This window comes from Dipteris shenzhenensis, chromosome 15 (assembly GCF_047967505.1).
Source record: "Dipteris shenzhenensis isolate YYH24624 ecotype China chromosome 15, Dip_SZ_1.0, whole genome shotgun sequence".
Classification (NCBI taxonomy): domain Eukaryota; kingdom Viridiplantae; phylum Streptophyta; class Polypodiopsida; order Gleicheniales; family Dipteridaceae; genus Dipteris; species Dipteris shenzhenensis.
In genome coordinates, this window is record NC_141610.1 from 43,201,684 (window position 1) to 43,220,862 (window position 19,179).

Sequence of the window (19,179 nt, forward strand, 5' to 3'; positions counted from 1 at the left end):
TCTACACCCTACCTAATATGGCTTCATTCATCGTAGTCATATCACCGACAATATTGCCAATGCCTATGTTGGCAACGAATATGCAAAGGACACTTAGCAAGATGTACTTTTACTACAAGTAGGCATTCCTAAAGCATTTGATATTGTGAAATGGGACTTCATCTCACACACCATGCAATGTTTGGGATTTGCGAGTTATTGTTGGAGATTTTAGGGTCGCCTCCCCATCTATAAGCCCCCATATGAGGAGTGTGTGTGTGTGTGTGTGTGCGCGCGCGCACGCGCACATGTGCACGGGCGCGGGCATGTGGGGGGGGGGAAGAGAACCTAGAGGTGATCTAGTTGCCACATGGGTAGCACTTTGACTGCAAGGTGGGCAGCAAGCTCACAGCAAAAGATGAAAGAATGGGCCCACCACATGAGCTACCATGGGAGTACTTGGAAGTTTGGATCCAGCATGGTGGACAGAAATGGTATGGCAGCGATTGGCTAGAGCAGATATGCATAGGGAATTAGCTTGAAAACAGTGCATGGCATGGCTGGAACAATCCTGGAGCAAAGGCACCATGATACATATTTCTACAGAGGTGTCTAGTAGGGTATATGGACGTGCAGCATGGGATCCATGGGCTAGGAAGGCCGTAAATAAAGGCAAAAAGGTAGGAAAAGGCGATGGTCAGGAGCAGACTTTGGGGCCTGATAGATGGCCATGGGAGTTAGGGCAGGACTACTTGGGCCAGTGGTGGCAGCCTACCACGTGGCCAGGCAAGGCTAGCCATACCTCAAGAAAGGTGCCCCCAACAGTTGGTTTTCACAGACTGGCTAATAAGACCCCTACTATGTCAGTTCATTTAGGGGCATCGCACACTAGCAAACGAGATATCAACTATTAAGTGTATTGGGGTCACAGCATTGTTCTTGCCCATGTCTCATGCAAAAGCTTGCCAAACAGCTGAATGTTGAACACATACAAAACCTTCTGCAAACAGCTTTGTATTGAGTGGTTCCGGAAGCCTTGCTTTAATTTCCATACATCGTCCTACAGAGTGTAGTCTCAATCTTTCTGTCATTTGTCAGTTAGTTCACTTATGGTGTTGCATGAGTCTAAACATTATATCTGTAGGAAGGGTGCTAGCAGAACCTTGTCAGGGTATCAAGTTTCCAAGGGCAAGACTAGAAATCACATATGAGTCTCTTACAGACAGGGAGATTATGAGCCTAAGGATTCATACATGATGAACAGAATGATCCAAGCACTGCTTTTAATAAAGACTCTTTGTGCCCAGATACTCTCTTGAAATGGATACCAATCTTACACTTTCCTTGGAGAGCTATGAAGACTTAGAGCCCGATGAAATTTCATTATTACAGTTCTTCGTTTGACTGCCTCAATCTACGCAATGTCACTGAAATTCTCCTTTTCTGGGTTATCTTTTCCCCATTCCACATCTGGCACCTTTCATTTCGGTTGATTTCATGCATCCAATTATAGCGAGCAGCTCCAGATAATAGAACAAGATCACCAGGCTCTAGTAAAATTGGTACCTTTGTGGTGAGAGTCTGGTTTTGAGGGGCATGTTCCTTCAGGTGAGCAAAAGTATGCCCTGCTTGGTTATCATGTGAATACTTTGCTTCATTCCTTGACGAATTTGGTGCCTGAACAGGTGTAAAATGCATCAGACATGTAGATTCCAAAGAGACAATTGCAATGCCATCTTCAAATTGAAGTAGATCTACATGTGCAGATATACCCTGCACATTCCACATCACTACAGTTTCAGAACACACTGCCCCTCTGTTATAAAAAACTTATAGTACGAGAAACAAAAGAATAAATTCTGCATACCTCACCAGGCTGATAGCAATTGACAATCATCTGATCAAAAAGAGGAACTCTCCATAATATATCAAGGCTTAAGGGCAGGTCAGATATTATATCCGCAGAAAAGTATGGAAAGATATCGGTTGCAAGAACATAGAAACTTGTAGCATTGTATACTAGATTTGATAGTTCCAATGCCCACGTTGGTAATTCTTTAAACCTCATGGCCTGGAGATATACACAACATCCTTAGCAACAAATCATAAGGAAACCACAATTGCCATTTACTTGTCTTGATCATTAATGAACTTTTCAAGCGTTGTAGCTCAAAAAATAACAACCTGATTATGAATGTTATCAGTGAACCATCCCTCTGCAATTAAGCAATGATACAATCGTCATACAACAACACAAACTTATATAAACTTAAACATGAAGAACAAACACAAATCTGGTTATTCAAAAAGTCAAATAAGACCCACCTCAAAACAGAACATGACATAAAAAGTGAAGGATGTCATTCAAAATGGAAGCTTATTGGAAACCAAAGAATCATAACTTAAGAATTTTCACAGCATAGAGGAGGTAAAAATATGGAACCTGCTTCAATTGCAGCTAACAAATGTCGCTGCCCTATGTCAGTCATGAAGCCTTTGCACAACCAAAGGCCTGGAACTGCATCAATCCTTTCCCAGATACAATCCGAATGTGCCTATGTTAAAATCATACAATGGTTCATTATCAAACTTGAAAATGCAAATGGCTCGGTTTACAAATAACAATAACCCACTACTTAAACCTTCTATTTACAAATAACAATCAGCCACATATAGCAATCATGCACCCATAGCCCACTATGTAAACCCCACAGCTAGCTATATGTATACTCAAACTGTTTACTACTGCTCTTACACCTCTGAAACCTTATTATCATGGCTCCCAGTCAAAAATGTCTTATCTTTTTAAAGTATAAACATGAGAACAAGACAAGTGACAGAAGCTTAGTACAACTATGCTCTCTCTCTCTCTCTCTCTCTCTCTCTCTATCTGATGAGCCATCAACATTATCACTCAAGGATCCATGTCCTGTTCTCAATTACTAGGCGGCTCGGAATACCCTAAATTATAGTGACCTAGAGTTTGGTGTAGGCATACACTACAAGGCACATTTGCAAGGTCCTTCCCGTCCAGGTGTTGAGAAGTGCAAACCTGTGCCAAAAGAATTGACACACATGTTTATAATTCCATCTCATAACATGGATGACAAGGACGAAACAAATTTGAAATTTTCTATTAGCTGACATGAATTGGTGGTACATAAGCGTGCATCCACATATTTAGGCTAAATCTTCACAAGAGTACAATATATTCAACCTTACAAATTGCGTTTTTTTTTTAAAGGAAGAGAGAGAAAAGAGACACACACATATGCGTGTGCGTGTTTGGGGGGAGAGAGAGAGAGAGAATAAGGCAACAAGATGGAGGGTCTTTGTTTTCGTGAAATAGACATCTATCAAGTACAAAGAAATAACCAACAGAAGAAACTCAAGGCAAAAATACATCATGCAGGGCATGAAAATCCGGTGGTAAAATACCACTCACAAAAGTATAAACAAATGAAAACTAGATAAAAACCCGGACTGTGCCTGGAAATGCCACGTCAATCCAGTGATGATCTTAGAAAAGAGATGACAACCTCTCCACGCTCTAAGAAAAACTGTCCTGCTAGATGAAGCTGACCTAGAAGAAACCTACATCCTAGACCAAATATCCATGCGAGTGTGTACAGCATCTGCCCAAATGCAGGCTAAGGAATGAGCTGGACCTGGATGCCATCAATAGCCTTTATACATCTTGATCTCCAAACATGCCATGCAGTGAAGCTTACAATCTCTAGCAAGTGTCCACTAAAGCATGTGCAAGGGTGAAGGGAAAGCCTAAAGAAAACTGCACACCCTGGGCCGCCACCGAGACAGACCGAGAGGAGTTTTAACTCTCATAAAAGATTTGAGTCTCAGTAAGGGAGAGCTAGGCCATACAACCCCAAGCAATGAAGAAAGGGGAAGAGGAAAATCTACGCCAATCCCAATCCAAATTATCTTAGCCTGTCTAGAAGGAGGGTCTTTAGGACAGGACATGAAACAAAGACAAAGTTGGAAAAAAAGTTACCTTGTGCAAAGCCACACTTGTGTTCTCCCATACTATGGAGGAGGTGGGATAGATAGATATGAGAGAGAGAACGAGAGAAAGAAAGAAAGATGTATAAATGTCTGCTAGTAGCCAAAAAAGGCTATGAGCATGAAAATACCCCCATGGCGGGGAGAACTAGAGGTGTCTATCATGCCTCCAAATCACACTGCCAAAGGCTATGTCCCATCCTGTCCTGTGTCAAAAATGAGTAGTTTGAGCTTCATGTGGGCCAGATTGAAGTCTTGTAGGGGGTCCTAATGTCTTTGGAACATATCCCAAATCTATTATTGATGCATTTGATTCCTCTCTATGGGGTGTGTGTCACTAATTGGTATTTCTCCCAAGAAATAAAGTCTTTATTAGATTGACTACGGTCAAAGAAAGTTGACTTTGGTTAACTAGAATAATTTTTATTGTTTTTACTTTTGCTTTGCATTGTGTAAAAGAGAACTTGTGGGAACGCCCACAAGGGACTAGGATTAGTCCAAGAACTAGGAATGCATGCATTTCGCTAACCTTTAATGGGTTAAAGTGTTGGTGATTGTGTAGGACTTGGAAGAGTGCAAAAAGTCTCCCAAATGATGGAGCAAGTGCCAAAAAGCAAGTCCCACAAGGCCAAGAAACACCAAGAAGATGGTGCCATTAAGGAGGCCCTCACAGGTTTCTTAAAAAGATTAAGAAATTTGCCCCAAGGTGGGATAAAAGCAGGAAAGCTCAGCTTTTGTAAAAGTAGCTTTAGAAAAACAGGTCCAGTTTTTTGCTAGGCCAAGTCTATAAAAGAAGAGCCTTAGTGCTTCTAGATTCATTCAAGAGTTGTACTCAGCCTAATGCTCTTTTATGAGCCAGTTTTACAAAGTTTATTCTATTGCAATGAAGACCTTCGGGGGGGGGGTCCAGCCGTGCCCTAGTGTGTGTTCTCTGTTCTTTCTTTGTTTCACTGTATTCATCCTGTTCTACACATCTACTACTGCCTACTGTCTTTTCTGGTTACACAAGCTGTGGAAATAAGGTTAAACTCGTAAGCTGTAGACTGGTTTAGCTACATTGGTACCAGAGCACTTTCTAAGGATTTTTTGTGGGAAATCGTGTTATTCGGTTCTGAAAATTGTGCATCCTGTCTTGAGCCCAAGGGCTTCCTCTATCGCCAAAAGTGCCCTACATCCTGTTCTGCCACCTGTCAGGCTGCTAGAGGGCCAAATTTTCACATTTCTCAAAATTACAAATTTTTTACATCTTTTTGAGCGCAAATGGTCTAGCCCTAAGATACTACATCGAAATTCCCACAGTTGGATCAGATTTGCCATGGTTTATGTGACACAGGCAGAAGTGAGAACTTGTTACTATCTGGACATTTTCTCTACCAAATCTGGATTTTTGGCATACATATTTCACCCTAGCTGCTACAAGACCCGTACCAAGTTTGAGGTTGATCAGATGTCATTTGCCCTAAATTTCTACTCAAAAATTGGTTCCAGCAGGTACAATTTTTGCTAACAGCAGTAATGGTTTTTCAAAAATTTAGGGGCTTTTCAGTTCCAGGAGTTATTCTGCTTCCTACTATCCTTCCTAAACCCAAATTACCGTATACTTTGATAATTTGAGCCCTTGAAGTTGGAGATTGAGGGGGTAAACTCTGTGCAATTGCCACATGGCAGTGAGCTTGCTGCCCTGGCCAGTAATAATTATTGTTTAGTTCCAAACAGTGCTTTGAGCCCTAAACAGTGCATCTAACAATTGCTCTTCACAGTATTATAAAGAGGGTACAAACAGTGTTTCAGACACTGAATTTCGCTTCAAGCAGTACTTCTAAGTTGCCCTAGTGAGCTGACAATGTTCCAGTGTTACGGAAATTATACTTTTGATATATCTTGCTTTGGACATTACTATTTTAGTCAAGTGTGACTATGGCAAAGTACTCCATAGGAGCGCACCGGACGCGGCAAGGGTCCTAGTGGATACTTTGTGTGGTTAGTTGGGGACGCACATCGCATTATATATGGCCATGGGCCAATTTTGTATTTACTTTATTATTGCAAGTTTGAGCAATATATTTTAAAATTGACATAATTCAATTTTGGGCCCTAAGATGGCTATGTAAAGCAAAACACTCATTTTGGAAGAGAGGGATAATTTTGACTCCTTAGTGCTTTTATGAAATATCATAAATACTCTAGATGAGGAAGTGTGAGCCACTCATCTAGGGAGGGGAGATTATACCCAGTCTGCTGTCGTTTTCGTGGTATGATTGTGTTCTTCTTCTCCAATTGATTAAGTGGTGAATTTGTGTGAAAAAGAATTACCTTTTGGTTTGAAACCTGAGATCAGTCCTTTAATCAACCACACACAAGCAAAGAGAGCAATTAGGAAACGTGATAAGCCATATCTGATTTTGGTGAATACGGTAACGGCTACTCAGCCAAACACTAAGCCTACACACCAAAAGTTTCTTTCTCCATTTTCTGATTGTTTCTTAGAAGATTTACCGCCTCGACTACCATATTCTCGACCTGAAGATCATAGGATAGAAATCCTACCGAGCAATACTCCACCTTGCAAAGCTCCGTATAGAGTCAACCAGCTAGAGCAAAAAGAAATTCAAAAGCAAGTGGAGGAACTGATAGAGAAAGGATTGATAAGCCCCACTAGTTCTCCTTTGGAGCACCTGTCTTATTAGTCAAAAAGAAAAATGGAACCTATCGAATGTGCATAGACTATCGTGCACTAAACAAAATCACAGTGAAGAACAAATATCCAATCCCTAGGATTGATGATCTTTTGGATAAATTGAAAGGGGCCAAGGTCTTCAATAAGATAGATCTCAAATCCGGCTATCATCAAGTTCGTGTGATAGAAGAGGATATATACAAGACTGCCTTTAGAACTCAAACGAGACATTATGAATTCCTAGTTGTGCCTTTTGGGCTAACTAATGCTCCAGCTACTTTTAGTGGAATGATGAACCGAATCTTTCTTAAACACCAAGATTGTGTGGTAGTATTTTTCGATGATATTCTGGTGTTTAGCAAAGACATTCAGGAGCATAAGGAACATCTGAAGCTAGTCTTTTCACTCTCGAAAGAAAATCAATTGTACATAAATCCTGAAAAGAGTAGTTTCTTCCAAGATCAGATAGAGTATTTGGATCACATTGTATCTGCCGATTGGATTCGAGTAGATCCAAAGAAGATTGAATGCATAGTCACATGGCCTAAACCCCGAGATATACATGAATTAAGATCATTCTTGGGATTGTGTAGCTTTTACAAAAAGTTTGTCTAGAATTTCGCATACATTACACATCCATTGACAGACCTTCTTAGAAAAGCTAAGCATTTCTTATGGACGTTACAGCTTTGAAAGAAGCTCTCACGCAAGCTCATGAGTTGCAACTACCCGATTTCTCTAGACCATTCTTTGTAGTTGTAACCGATGCTAGTGGATATGAAATTGGAGCCATGCTTATGCAAGATGGACATCCAATAGCATATGAGAGCCGAAAATTAAAACCAGCGGAATGCAATTATAGCACATATGATAAAGAGTTAACCGTTGTTGTGCATGCCTTACGAATGTGGAAACATTGTTTGATGGGAGCTAAGTTTCTTATCAAAACCGATAAGCAAAGTATCAAGCATTTGTTGACTCAGCCACTAATATCCAATAGGCACATCAAGTGGGCATCATTTATACAGAGTTTTCAACCCATGATTCAGTATCAACTTTGAAAAGAAAATGTAGTTGTTGATGCTCTTAGCAAGAAGCCAAGTATTAATCACATCACTACTGTAAAGACTCAACCTTTCGAAGAAGGTATGACGAATTCTTATCAAGAGGATCTAGACTTTTCCGATATATGGAACAAATAAGAGAATAATAATTGGAATCCTATGTTGAACTATTCATGCAATGATGGATACCTCTTTTATCAAAAGAAATTATGCATCACTCAACCCTTTAGACAAATTGTAATGGAAGAAATGCATCAACCACCATATATGGGACATAGGGGAGTGACTGCCACTTTACAAGTGATAGCGAGGGAATTTCATTGGCCTACTATAAGAAAAGATTTGGCTAAGTTTGTAGCCGAATGCATCACTTGTCAAAAGATCAAGAGTTATAAAGAAAAGACCCTAGGATTACTAATGCCTTTGCCTATTCCTACGCAACCTTGGGAACAAATATCCATGGATTTCATAATAGGTTTTCCTACTACAGCGAATCAAAATGATATGATATGGATGATAGTAGACAAGGTGATTCAAAAAATCAATGATCTAGCTTATAGGCTTGAATTACCTGATAATGGAAAAATACATAATGCTTTTCATATCAGCCTCTTAAAGCCCTTCAAAGGACCTTTACCTATTCATCATGTTTATGAAGAGGCTCCATTGATTGTTGATGCAGAAGAAATTCTAGAACCTGAATGCATTATTGATCATCAACAGACCTCGACTTGGACCTCGACCCGAAAAGAAAATGTCTATACTAAATACTTGCTCAAATTTAAGAATCATCCGAGAGATGATGCTCAGTGGATGCCTGAGCGGTTCTTTCGAACTTTTCCAGACCTCATTAGTTCCTAGAATCAAACACGCAACTGAGGTCAGTTGCAATCCAAGCAAGAGGGATGTTACAGAAATTATACTTCTGATATATCTTGCTCTGGACATTATTATTTTAGTCAAGTGTGACTATGGCAAAGTACTCCATAGGAGCACACCGGACGCGGGGGAGGTCCTAGTGGATACTTTGTGTGATTAGTTGGGGACGCCTGACTAGCTTGTGTTTTGCCATGCTAGATGATCGGTATTGTGGGTGATTTCATGTTAATACTGATGTCGCTAGTGTTATTGGTGTTGTGCTTGATTATTATGCTTGGAGCACCGTTATGTTGGGATCGGTTGATTCGGTGATTCGTTCAATTGATTGTTAATAACTAATGTAACTGGCAGCTTGAGTGCAGGTGATGGAACTCATAGGGAGGATTGGAGTTAGTGTGAGGGTACCGATCGAGGTGTCGCACATCGCATTATATATGGCCATGGGCCAATTTTGTATTTGCTTCCCTTTGGTTTCATCCGAAATCTCACAGGCCTAATTCTATAGCATATCTCTGGAGGCACAATAGATGTGTGGGTTGAAGATCACTACATGCAGGAGCTGTTACAGCAATATTCAGATGTGATCTGCCCCATCATCTCCCACCTCGAAGGGACATTGGCCACTCCATCACTCGTGAACCAGGTTCTTAACCAGTCAATAAAGCTCCCTACAGGTTGTCAAAAGTGGAGAGAGAGGAGGTGGCTAGGCAGGTCAAAGAGTTGTTGGATAGAGACTTCATCTCCCACAGCCAATCCCCCTTTGCCTCACCTGCCCTTTTGGTGAAAAAGAAAGATGGATCCTACAGGATGTGTATTGATTGCAGAGATCTCAACAAGATGACAATAAAGAACAGGTTTCCTATCCCTAGAATTAATGATTTCTTGGATGAATTGAAGGGAGCCCAATCTTCACCAAGATAGACCTTAGGTCAGGTTCTCATCAGATAAGGATGAGAGAGGAGGATGAACCCAAGACAGCTTTTAGAACTGAAAGGGGGTTGTATCAGTTCAAGGTGATGGCATTTGGCCTCACCAATGCCCCAGCCACTTTCCAAGCCCTTATGAACAAAATCTTGCAACCTATTCCAGGACCTACAAAATCCTTCATGTGAAGACCATCCTCACTACAAGTTGTCTAATGGTTTATTGTGGTATAAAGGGACGAGCGCGAGCGAGAGTTATCATCTGGATGTATGGTGCATGTAAGTTTCTTACCTCTTGACGTAATTAAGTAATTAAGCATGTATGAAGTCCTATGCTGATGCTCATAGGAGGAAGCTTGAATTTAAAGCTAGGGATTATGTTTTTCTCAGACTTCACAAGTCAAGATATGCCTCACTCAAGGGGAATACCAATGTTAAATTGGCTCACAGATATTATGGTCCCTACAAAATGTTGCAAAAAATTGGTGAAGTGGCATATAGGCTGGAATTGCCCTCTTCCTCAAAGATACATGATGTATTTCACATTTTCCTTTTAAAGAAGTATTTGGGTCCAACTGATCAGGTTTTAGAGGAGCTTCCTCCAATGGATGAGCAGGGTCAAATTCAGTACATACATGAAAGCATTATTGGATTCAAGGACAGGATACTCAGAAACAGATCTTATACTGAATATTACACTAAATGGAGTGGCTTACTTGATGATGAGTCATTCTGGCAGCTATCATCAATAGTAGAGCAGTATCCATATCCACATCTGCTCAGCTGATCTCTTGACAGATTTGAGCCTCAGCCTGATGGATGGATTTTCTGAAATCTCAGTCCTACAGTTATTGCAATGCTCTCTATACTCCCATCATTGTTGCTGCAGACCTACATGTATCAGAGATGATTGTGTCATTTGGACTTGCTGTCACAACATGTTTTGACCATATATGAGTTACTTTTCCATTTCTATCATTGTAATTCCTTGTTACAGCCATTGCAAATTTGAGGGCAAATTTCTTTTGGGCCAGGGTGACTGTAACAAAGGGTAAATTTACTTAGCTAGTTTTTAGAATGGTGGGCCTTTTAAATGGCTTTGTAATTGAAGAGTACTTTAGTAAGGGAGCCATAAGTTGCCACGTAGTATCATAGGCTGGCCATCCCAAATTGATGCCAGGCCCACACCTAAAAAAGGGGGCCCTCCCATGCTCTTGGCTGAGACTGAGCTGACCTCAACTAGGACTTGACTCCTAGCCTAGGAATAACTTTCCTAGTCCGTAGCTTGTGCAGCCCCTCACAAGCCATGGTCCTACCTAAGATGCCAGGTATTTTGGGGATTCAGCACATGTATTTTACTGTAATCGTGCTGTTCTACACATCTACCACTGCCTACTGTCTTTTCTGGTTGCATAAGCTGTGGAAATAAGGTGTGCAGCCCTTCACAAGCCATGGTCCTACCTAAGATGCCAGGTATTTTGGTGATTCAGCACATGCATTTTACTGTAATCGTGCTGTTCTACACATCTACCACTGCCTACTGTCTTTTCTGGTTGCATAAGCTGTGGAAATAATCCTAATTTAATCCTAGACCCTAGCCTGGCCACAAGATCTGTACGGACAGCCACGTCAACTGTGCGGACAGGTTTATGGGCTGAATGGAGCAGGTCTGGACGGTTGAGAGGGCTTGGCAGAAGGCGGAAACAGCAGCAGGAAGAGGAGCCCTGGTTCGCAGCTGATTGGAAGGCACATGGGCCTGGTTTGGGGCCCAAGACTAGGGCTGGGGGTAGCCCAAGGCAAGGAGGGAAGGTGGGCCTGGTTGGTCTGGTGGAGCACACTGGCACACTAACTAGCACTAGCCTACAAGGTGATACCAGGCGCTAACCTATCAAGAGTGGCCAACTAAAAGACACTGAAAATGGCCAAGACGTAAGTATAGATAAGGCTGACGATGACCAAATCCTAAAATATCAAATCGAGTCTTTTACAAGACCCAATTTGGAGAACTTGAGCTCTGATGAGCCACAAGGGCTAGTGGGTAGGTAGTGGGCTAGTGGCTAAGGCAAAGGATGAGAAAGAAGCACCCTATCAAGGCACTAGTGACCGACAGAAGTGATCTTCTAGTGGTTCCAAGGAAGAAAAGTATCAAGATCCAACACCAAGAATCGATAGACTCACCTACTTGCCACAACAAAGTGTGAACCAACATGTAGACATACTTTTAGGTCCCAGCCCTAGGCTATCTACTTGAGTTAGAATCCTATGACTAATCTAATCATAGAGCGAAGCAAGCAACACAAGGAAAACTAACCCATAAGGGGTTCAGCTATCGAGCTCACCTCCCAGCCATAAGCTCATTGTTTCAAAACCACCCAGACCACCGTGGAAGCTAGCCCATGTGAAGGTCGGGTCCTACATTCCATGCCACATGCCCCTTCAACAAGGCTACTACTCCCAAGCCAATAGATCCATGTCATTAGGAAATGCCCGTCTCCTAGAGTCCCTCAAGATTGTGCCCTTGGCTTGTATTTATAAACTTAGCACGGCTATACTTAGCATTTGGCCCTAACTTTTAGTAGCCATGCCTAAAGTAGCTCACTTTCCATAAAGTCATGTGCTTTTCTTGAAGCCTAGCTTTTGCCAAAATAGCTGGATCAGCTTTGCCATTCTTGGATCTGCTCTATCCACCAGGTCTAAACTCATCTATGCTCACTCCAATCTCAACCTTAGGTCCATCCATACTCTAGGTTAGATTGTGCCCTAACCCTCGGCCATCACCGATGCTAGGCTAGTTGAAACTTAACCTTGGCCAGAGCGAGCTTTGGGTTAGACTACTAATAAACCCTACATCCAACCCAAATTTTGGTTTCTCTGGCTTTAACCCTATGAGGCCTCTCTCATATATAGAGTGAAGAGTCACACATGAAAAGGTGCGTGCCTCCAAAGGTTGTGTGCATGAAGAGGTGTATACCTCATGTGAAGGGCGCAACCCTATATGAGAGAGAGTACATTACAATTTGATACATAGAATTGTCCTCTTCATAAGGATATGCCTCTTTGGAAGAGTTGTGGCTCTTGATTGTAGCTCTTTTTAAGGGCTGTGCCTCATGGAAAACCTCCCGTAAAAAGGGCACACACTTTCACAAGTCCATTCAACCAACCATCCATAAGTGTAACGCTTTAGAAAAGGAATACGTCATGGATCGTGGCAGGCGAGGTCTCAACCTATAAAAGGCCCGTCTTCCTTCCATTCTAGTCATCTCTAAGTTTCAGTATCAGCCTCATCAGCAGCAGCACTCCTCCAGCAGCCTCTACGACCATCAGCCCTCCATGAAGGATCCAAGCATCTCCAGTTTCCACAGCCAGCCATAGCCTTTCAGTCAGCTCAGATCTAGCCTCTTTGTTAAGGAATATGAGCGTTCAGCCTCATGCATGTTACATAGTCATTATTAAAAATACTCCGTAAAAAGAGCCACGTTTTGCTATGACACATCATATCATCCATTCCGTATAGAATCATCAGCATCATTATTATTTTATAGGTGGCCAACCCATCTTGCTGTGCAGTCACAGCTATCCCTTACAGAGTAAATTTTTATTAGGACAATCAATATAACATCCTGGGAGATGAAGAATTCGATAAGTCCGCCTATGGAATAACAAAGCAGTTTGATAAAAGGATTGTTCTTCAGCCCTGGTTCTGCTCTTGATTTGGTAGTAATCCAAGAGAAGAAACGCGAAATGTGCCATGAGAGTGCGGTATGGATCCCTCCTTATTCTCAGCTACCTTCTTTAATTTCCTTGGAGAATGCGGTGAAAACCGCATGCTTTTATGGATCCCTCCTTATTGTCCTTTGATTTCCTTGGACAAGGACAACATATTGTCCATAAGCTCCCCAATTCAACCAAAGAAAGGACGAGAATCGAGTCGATCATGAAAAAGAGGAGAAATGGTTTTTCCAGCGGGCGGAGACCTAAGTTGTAGCGTTACGGCCCCATAGACCGTGTTGTGGTCCCAAAAATTAATCAATCAGAATCTCTCTCTCTCTCTCTCTCTCTCTCGACTTTCATGATTGTGACTTACTATTGCAAAGTCTTTATTGTAGCTTGTTGTTGCCAACAGACTATCGACACCATCAGTTTCCCTCTCAGAGTCGGAATCTCCAAAAACCGAAGACAGAAGTATCTTTTCCTTCTCTGCCTCCTCGTCCAACAGCTCCTCCCCGCTGGAATGCAACATTCTTTACAAAACTGTCACACGGGTGTATCCTTAGAAACCTTCATTTGTGGACCTTATGGTCAAACGTGTGAATTGCTCTTTGGTTGCTACATAGAATCAGACAAGGGAGGCAATGAATGGAAAATGTTCTATGATGATTAATGTCAACATTGTTTGGAGTCAATCATTTGTTTCAAAATTTTGCAAAAATATAGTTAGGTCAATGTGTGTATGTGTGTGTGTGTGGGTGTGCGCGCGCACGAGAGCATGCATGCATGCACGCACACTTGCTAAAAAGAGGGGCTAAAAAGACTCTCCTAAACTTCTTGTATAAGTAAACTTAAATTCAAACTTCACTCTCAATTCCTATGGCAAGAACTAAGAACACTGCCAGACCAAAGCCTCAAGTGTAACCCTAGCAGCTCTTACTACGATATCATGAGCTCTCTATGTGCGTGTGTGTGTGATGCAGGGCAAGGAGGGGGGGGGGATCATAAGTGGCAAATTTATATTTTTCTTAATTTTGTGTATATAAATATATAAATATCTTATCAAATTGCTCTATCATTTTTGAAATTTAAATTTAAAATCCAACTTTAATTGCCAAGATGAAGGAATATGCCTTCAACGACAGAAGGCAAAGTTCATGATGTTAGAATCTAGGGAAAGTGCTCAACTGGGAGAAAGGAGCTCACAAAGGGAGAGAAGATGGAGGACCACATACGAAAAAGATCCAACACGTAAAGAGATTGCATTGACTACACCTTTATAAAGCAGAAGGCTAAGGGAGTGAGCACTCATTAATAAAGAACAAAATCATCGTCTCTTCATCCAAATCCCATTCAATATCTATAGCCACGTGAGCATTAAGCATAAGCATGGGTTGACAATGAAGAAAAACAAGTTTATTAACCAAGTGCTTCGAGAGCAATTGTTAGAGTAGATAAATTAGCTTGCAGGAGCGAGCAATGGAGAGCATAATAGAAAGCACAGATTATCTACCAAATCTCAAGATAAAGATTATACAAGACACAAAGTCAATGCTTCAATAGGATGCTCTAAACTTAAGCTTGCCAGCATGGTGGATTGGGAGTCAGATGCATTTATTAGACTCTATTCACAATTTGGCGATGTGCACATATAGTTTAAGGAGATGTGTGCTAAAAGTCTGTCAGTTGTTGCTGTGGATCTCTGTGAAACAAAAATGAAAGAAGGATACGATATGGGCTGAGTAGAAAGGTAAAGTCCTATGATCAGACAAGAAGAACCATCTAATTGAGAGCTGGGAGAAGTGATCAGCCTTGCTGGAATTGTAGAGAGTGGGCTAAGTAGTTAGAGGAGGAAGGCACGGCAATTTTGACAAGCGACGTGCTTGGAGATATCGTGCAAAGGCTATAGCAATGAGCTAATTAGATAGAAAATGTGACTTTTGGAACATATCTCACATAACAAGTGATATTTTGGGGATATCTGATTGTGTCAGGAACCTACAAGATCGTGTAAGGAGTCCGTCTAATAGGCTGTCCAAATTTCCATCAACAAAGCTATACACTGGCAAGCAATACAAGAGAAATGCTGGCATTCACAGACGAGAAGCATGAAGAGAGGGGGACATGCACGTGAGACACACAATTCTTATCAGAGGAGTTATTGCAGCAACCACAAAAGCGTCCATGTGGACCATCACACCATATGTAAATGGTGGGACCCTGTCCCGAATTTTCCTCTAGCTACCATATAATTAATGGTCCTTCAGGCCTTATGGTGGTTTCCACTTAAAAGGAGGAGTAGAGAGGAGCGTGTAGGTAGAAGGAAGACTTGAGGATCCAACCAGTGGATTAGGAGATGTGCAGCAAAGAATAAACTTTTTGTCAATGAATGTCCACCATGTGATCCATGCTCTTCTGTAAGGACTAGCATGATTACATTAGGCTCAATGGTTCCACATAGAGTTGCACCTTGGCAACATCTTACTTGATTTTACTTTAAACGGTGCATTTCATGTGGGAAATGTTCATTTGGTTCATGGCACAAGTTATAGCAGATGAGTGTAGAAAGACCTTCAAAATATTGAAGCCGTTGTAGGATGAGAGTTTAGAGGATTGGGATTGCTCGATTTTTAATCTAGCATGCTCAAAAATACTGGCTTGCACTAGAGTTGCAAGTTTTTGCAAGAAGAGGGGGATAGAGTCCAGAATTGGACACTTATGCCTTGGTTGGATTATCAAAGGAAATGGTAAAGTTTTCTTTAATGCCCATAAAATTAGGACTTTGGGCCTTCGTATGCCTGACCAATCACTCGTGCATAAACACGCATGAATACAATCTATCTAAATAAAGTAAGCACCTCACATAAAGATGAATACAAGTTGCACCATCTTATCCACACAAAGATAAACACAAGCTACACCACCAAAGGAATTGGAAGTGTGCACGCATTTGCATGCGTGTGTGTGTGCACGTGTGCGGATATTTCAAGACAAACACAATCCATTCAAGATGAGAAGCCACAAGACAAAATTTTAAAGAAGGTTCCATATATTAAAAACCCAATTTGCTATACAAAATTAGGACATGAGCTCCACTCACCTGCATCCATCCACAAGAAAAGGCATGTTAGAACAAGAACATTTCATTGTGGGACTACAGGCTTCGTTGCGCAACTCCACTTGTTATCGATGTCATAGTATCATGTGCTATTGATAGCAAATTTTAACCTAAGTCAGTGGTGCATCGTGTTGCACCTTGACCTTTGACTCGCAAGTATCTAAATGCTCCATTTAGTAGAGCACATATGAAAATTCTCTTTGGAAAGGACTACAAATGACCTTCCCATGTGTGGGGAAAAGTCAATCCAAGTTTGATGATCATTGTGGATATGGTAAACAAGAAAATCACTATCCTAGGCATAGAGGGTTCATGCTATACTTGTATAATGGTGGCGAATCATTTGCCCAATAAACTTGCAATCTGCAAGCCCCTTGAAAAGTTATAATGAGTGGCCTCTTGTTAATAAATAATGCTTATTGCTAAGATTAAGCATACCATGTATTAGCTTGCAACCACATGTTCCACCTATCCAATTTCACGTCCATTATTCTGATGTATGATAACATCATCATGAGCATGTGTGTGTGTAACCTGAAAAATCTTGCACATTGAAACAGGCTTATACATGGCAATTTCAGCATTCAAAATGTCAATGAGAGCTTGGTCTTGAATTTGGAGTGTTGCAGGTGCATTAGGTTTTCCATATGAATTATTCTGTGAGATGGCAAAGGAGCTTCATGGCCATCTCGCACAATAATTCGCTTGGAAAATTCATCACAACTGCAATACTCTAGGGTAGGGACCAAGCTCTTAACAACATTTTGAATGTTGAAATTGTCATAAATGAGTTTGTCTCACCGTGCACGAATAACTAAGTAAAAACAATCTCTTGGAAATCCCAATACCTCACATAATTCCCTTTACATTCATTGCCTTGTTGTTGTGGTTGACCCTTACCACATCACACTCACCATTGAAGTAGTCGACTATTTTTGCAATCATGATGAACTCTCTCTCTCTCTCTTTCTCTCCCCTTACTCATGACTCAATTGTGGTCCACCTTGCCCTAACACTTTAGCAATCGACACAATTTCTAAGAAATCATTGCACCAACACACTTCTTCTCAAAGACTATACAATACAATGGAGAGTAATACATTTCATTATAGTAAAAGAAAAACCTTCAATGACAAACGGGGATAAATCTCAAAAAATTGGCTATGAATAATGCCTTGGCAATAAGTCACTGTAGGAGAAGAACCCATAGAGACAAAGTACCTTGAAGAACTATGGCAAACTAACCTCTAAGAACTGGTACATCCTAAGGGGAAGCCAATGGAAACCTCTAAGAATTGGTACATCCTAAGGGGAAGCCAATGGAAACCTATTTAATCCCACCTCTTGTACTGAAAAATAAAGAGCAATGTTTATAATGATATGTGGTACCTAGTAATCACATTGTCATTGCATGCATGACATTAAAACAAATCTCCATTTTGTTCAGTCTACCTTCTCCCCCAATTTTCCCAAAGCAAATAATCAAGAGCACTTTCATCCATACGCTTAAGCGACCACATAGTCTTTGTTTTATGCATTCGAATACGTTGAAAAACACAAAACAAAAATATGGAGTGGCATGAACAACGACAACCTCGCCCATTTGGAGCTGAATGTGGACATCACGGCCATGCCCACATCCTTTGAAATCTTCCTCTTATATGATTGTATGTTCATGTGTCCACCTTTTCACATTTTATGTCTTGAAGCTCTGGCTGTGGGATAGGTTGAAGATGCCATAGTGTCCTCTCCCCCTTAGAACAAAGTAGGTTGCATGATACCAATATACATTCCTCTTTTGTAAATAAGAAGAATTCTCTCTCGCATGTATTTGCTTGCCTGCATCTTCATGAATGGCAATGAACTTCCTATGAAAGACTTCACTGGTTCCCACTCAAAGTTTGAAGGAAATACATCTGCCATGAATAATCACTCTAGTAAATCTAATGTAGAATTTTCAAATAGAGTCATTACAACATAAAGAGAGTTTCCAAAGTAAAAGAGGTTACAATGTGATGATATCATATCTTGATTGATTGATGGAGGCAAGCAAATGTCATTTACCATATGTTGCACCCTTGCTAGTACCCTTTCTTCTGAAACTCACACTTCAAGATGCAAACCTTCCATATGCATGCAAAACATCCCCTCTCTTGCTCTTGGGAATCTTATGTTTCCCCTTACAAGATCGTCTCATGAATCATTCAAGCTATAGCTACAAGGAATCCATTCACCAATGTAGTTTTGGTGTTGTGGAGCATACAAATGGCCACAACATTACACAATCATGCATAGATGTTCCTCACCATGCTTTGTTACGTCAGCCATAATGTCGATATCGTCTGGTGTGGTTACGGTGAAGCAGGAAACCAGAGGGCTCAACAATGCTTGCATCAATATGGAGTGCAATGTTAAGTCCTAAAGGGCAGTAAGGTACTAAGGTCCTTTATGGACATGTGGCACTCAAGTGGGCTCCAAGTGGCAAGCACTGGATTTAGAGGAGATTCTAGAGACAGGCTCCACAATAGGAAGAATAGAGAGGGAACTCAGGGAGAGTAAACATATGGTTACAAGAAGGGAGTACTCTGGGAATCGAGGCTAGGTGGAGAATCCAAGAGAGCGCTTTTTGTGGTCATGTTACATTGGTATCAAAGCCAAAAATTCAAGCCCTTGCATGCTCTGCGTAGTTCTTACGACCCTGCCATCTTTTCTCCACTATAATTAGGCTAGCAATTTTGAGAGAGCTACTTATTACTTTTACTTAGTACCACGAGGCAACGCGAGCGATTGGCAGTAAGACATAAATGCAAG

General features: G+C 41.2%; 1 protein-coding gene across 2 annotated transcripts; it reads right to left on the reverse strand.

Annotated features, from left to right (window-relative positions):
• Positions 1-997: 997 nt before the first annotated feature.
• LOC147893847 (2-oxoglutarate (2OG) and Fe(II)-dependent oxygenase superfamily protein) lies at positions 998-13,905 on the reverse strand. Of its 2 annotated transcripts, XM_087386183.1 has the most exons (6): positions 13,627-13,905; positions 2,978-3,031; positions 2,423-2,534; positions 2,164-2,195; positions 1,847-2,050; positions 998-1,752 (listed from the first exon to the last, which is right to left on the reverse strand). In XM_087386183.1, the coding sequence occupies exons 1-6, from the start codon at positions 13,780-13,782 to the stop codon at positions 1,366-1,368; spliced, it is 945 nt and encodes a 314-aa protein (XP_087242309.1). In that variant the 5' UTR covers positions 13,783-13,905; the 3' UTR covers positions 998-1,365. The 2 variants fall into 2 exon arrangements, with proteins under 2 accessions (XP_087242309.1, XP_087242310.1); XM_087386184.1 differs by lacking the exon at positions 2,978-3,031 and having other exon boundaries at positions 1,001-1,752.
• Between the last annotated feature and the right edge of the window lie 5,274 nt (positions 13,906-19,179).

Excerpts from the sequence above, each read along its gene's own strand:
- LOC147893847 (XM_087386183.1), bottom strand. The coding sequence starts at position 13,782 with ATGTTGCATTCCAGCGGGGAGGAGCTGTTGGACGAGGAGGCAGAGAAG. Across the intron at positions 2,051-2,163 it reads CTGATAACATTCATAATCAG|GCCATGAGGTTTAAAGAATT; the intron begins GTTGTTATTTTT and ends GTATATCTCCAG. Across the intron at positions 1,753-1,846 it reads ATTGCTATCAGCCTGGTGAG|GGTATATCTGCACATGTAGA; the intron begins GTATGCAGAATT and ends TGGAATGTGCAG.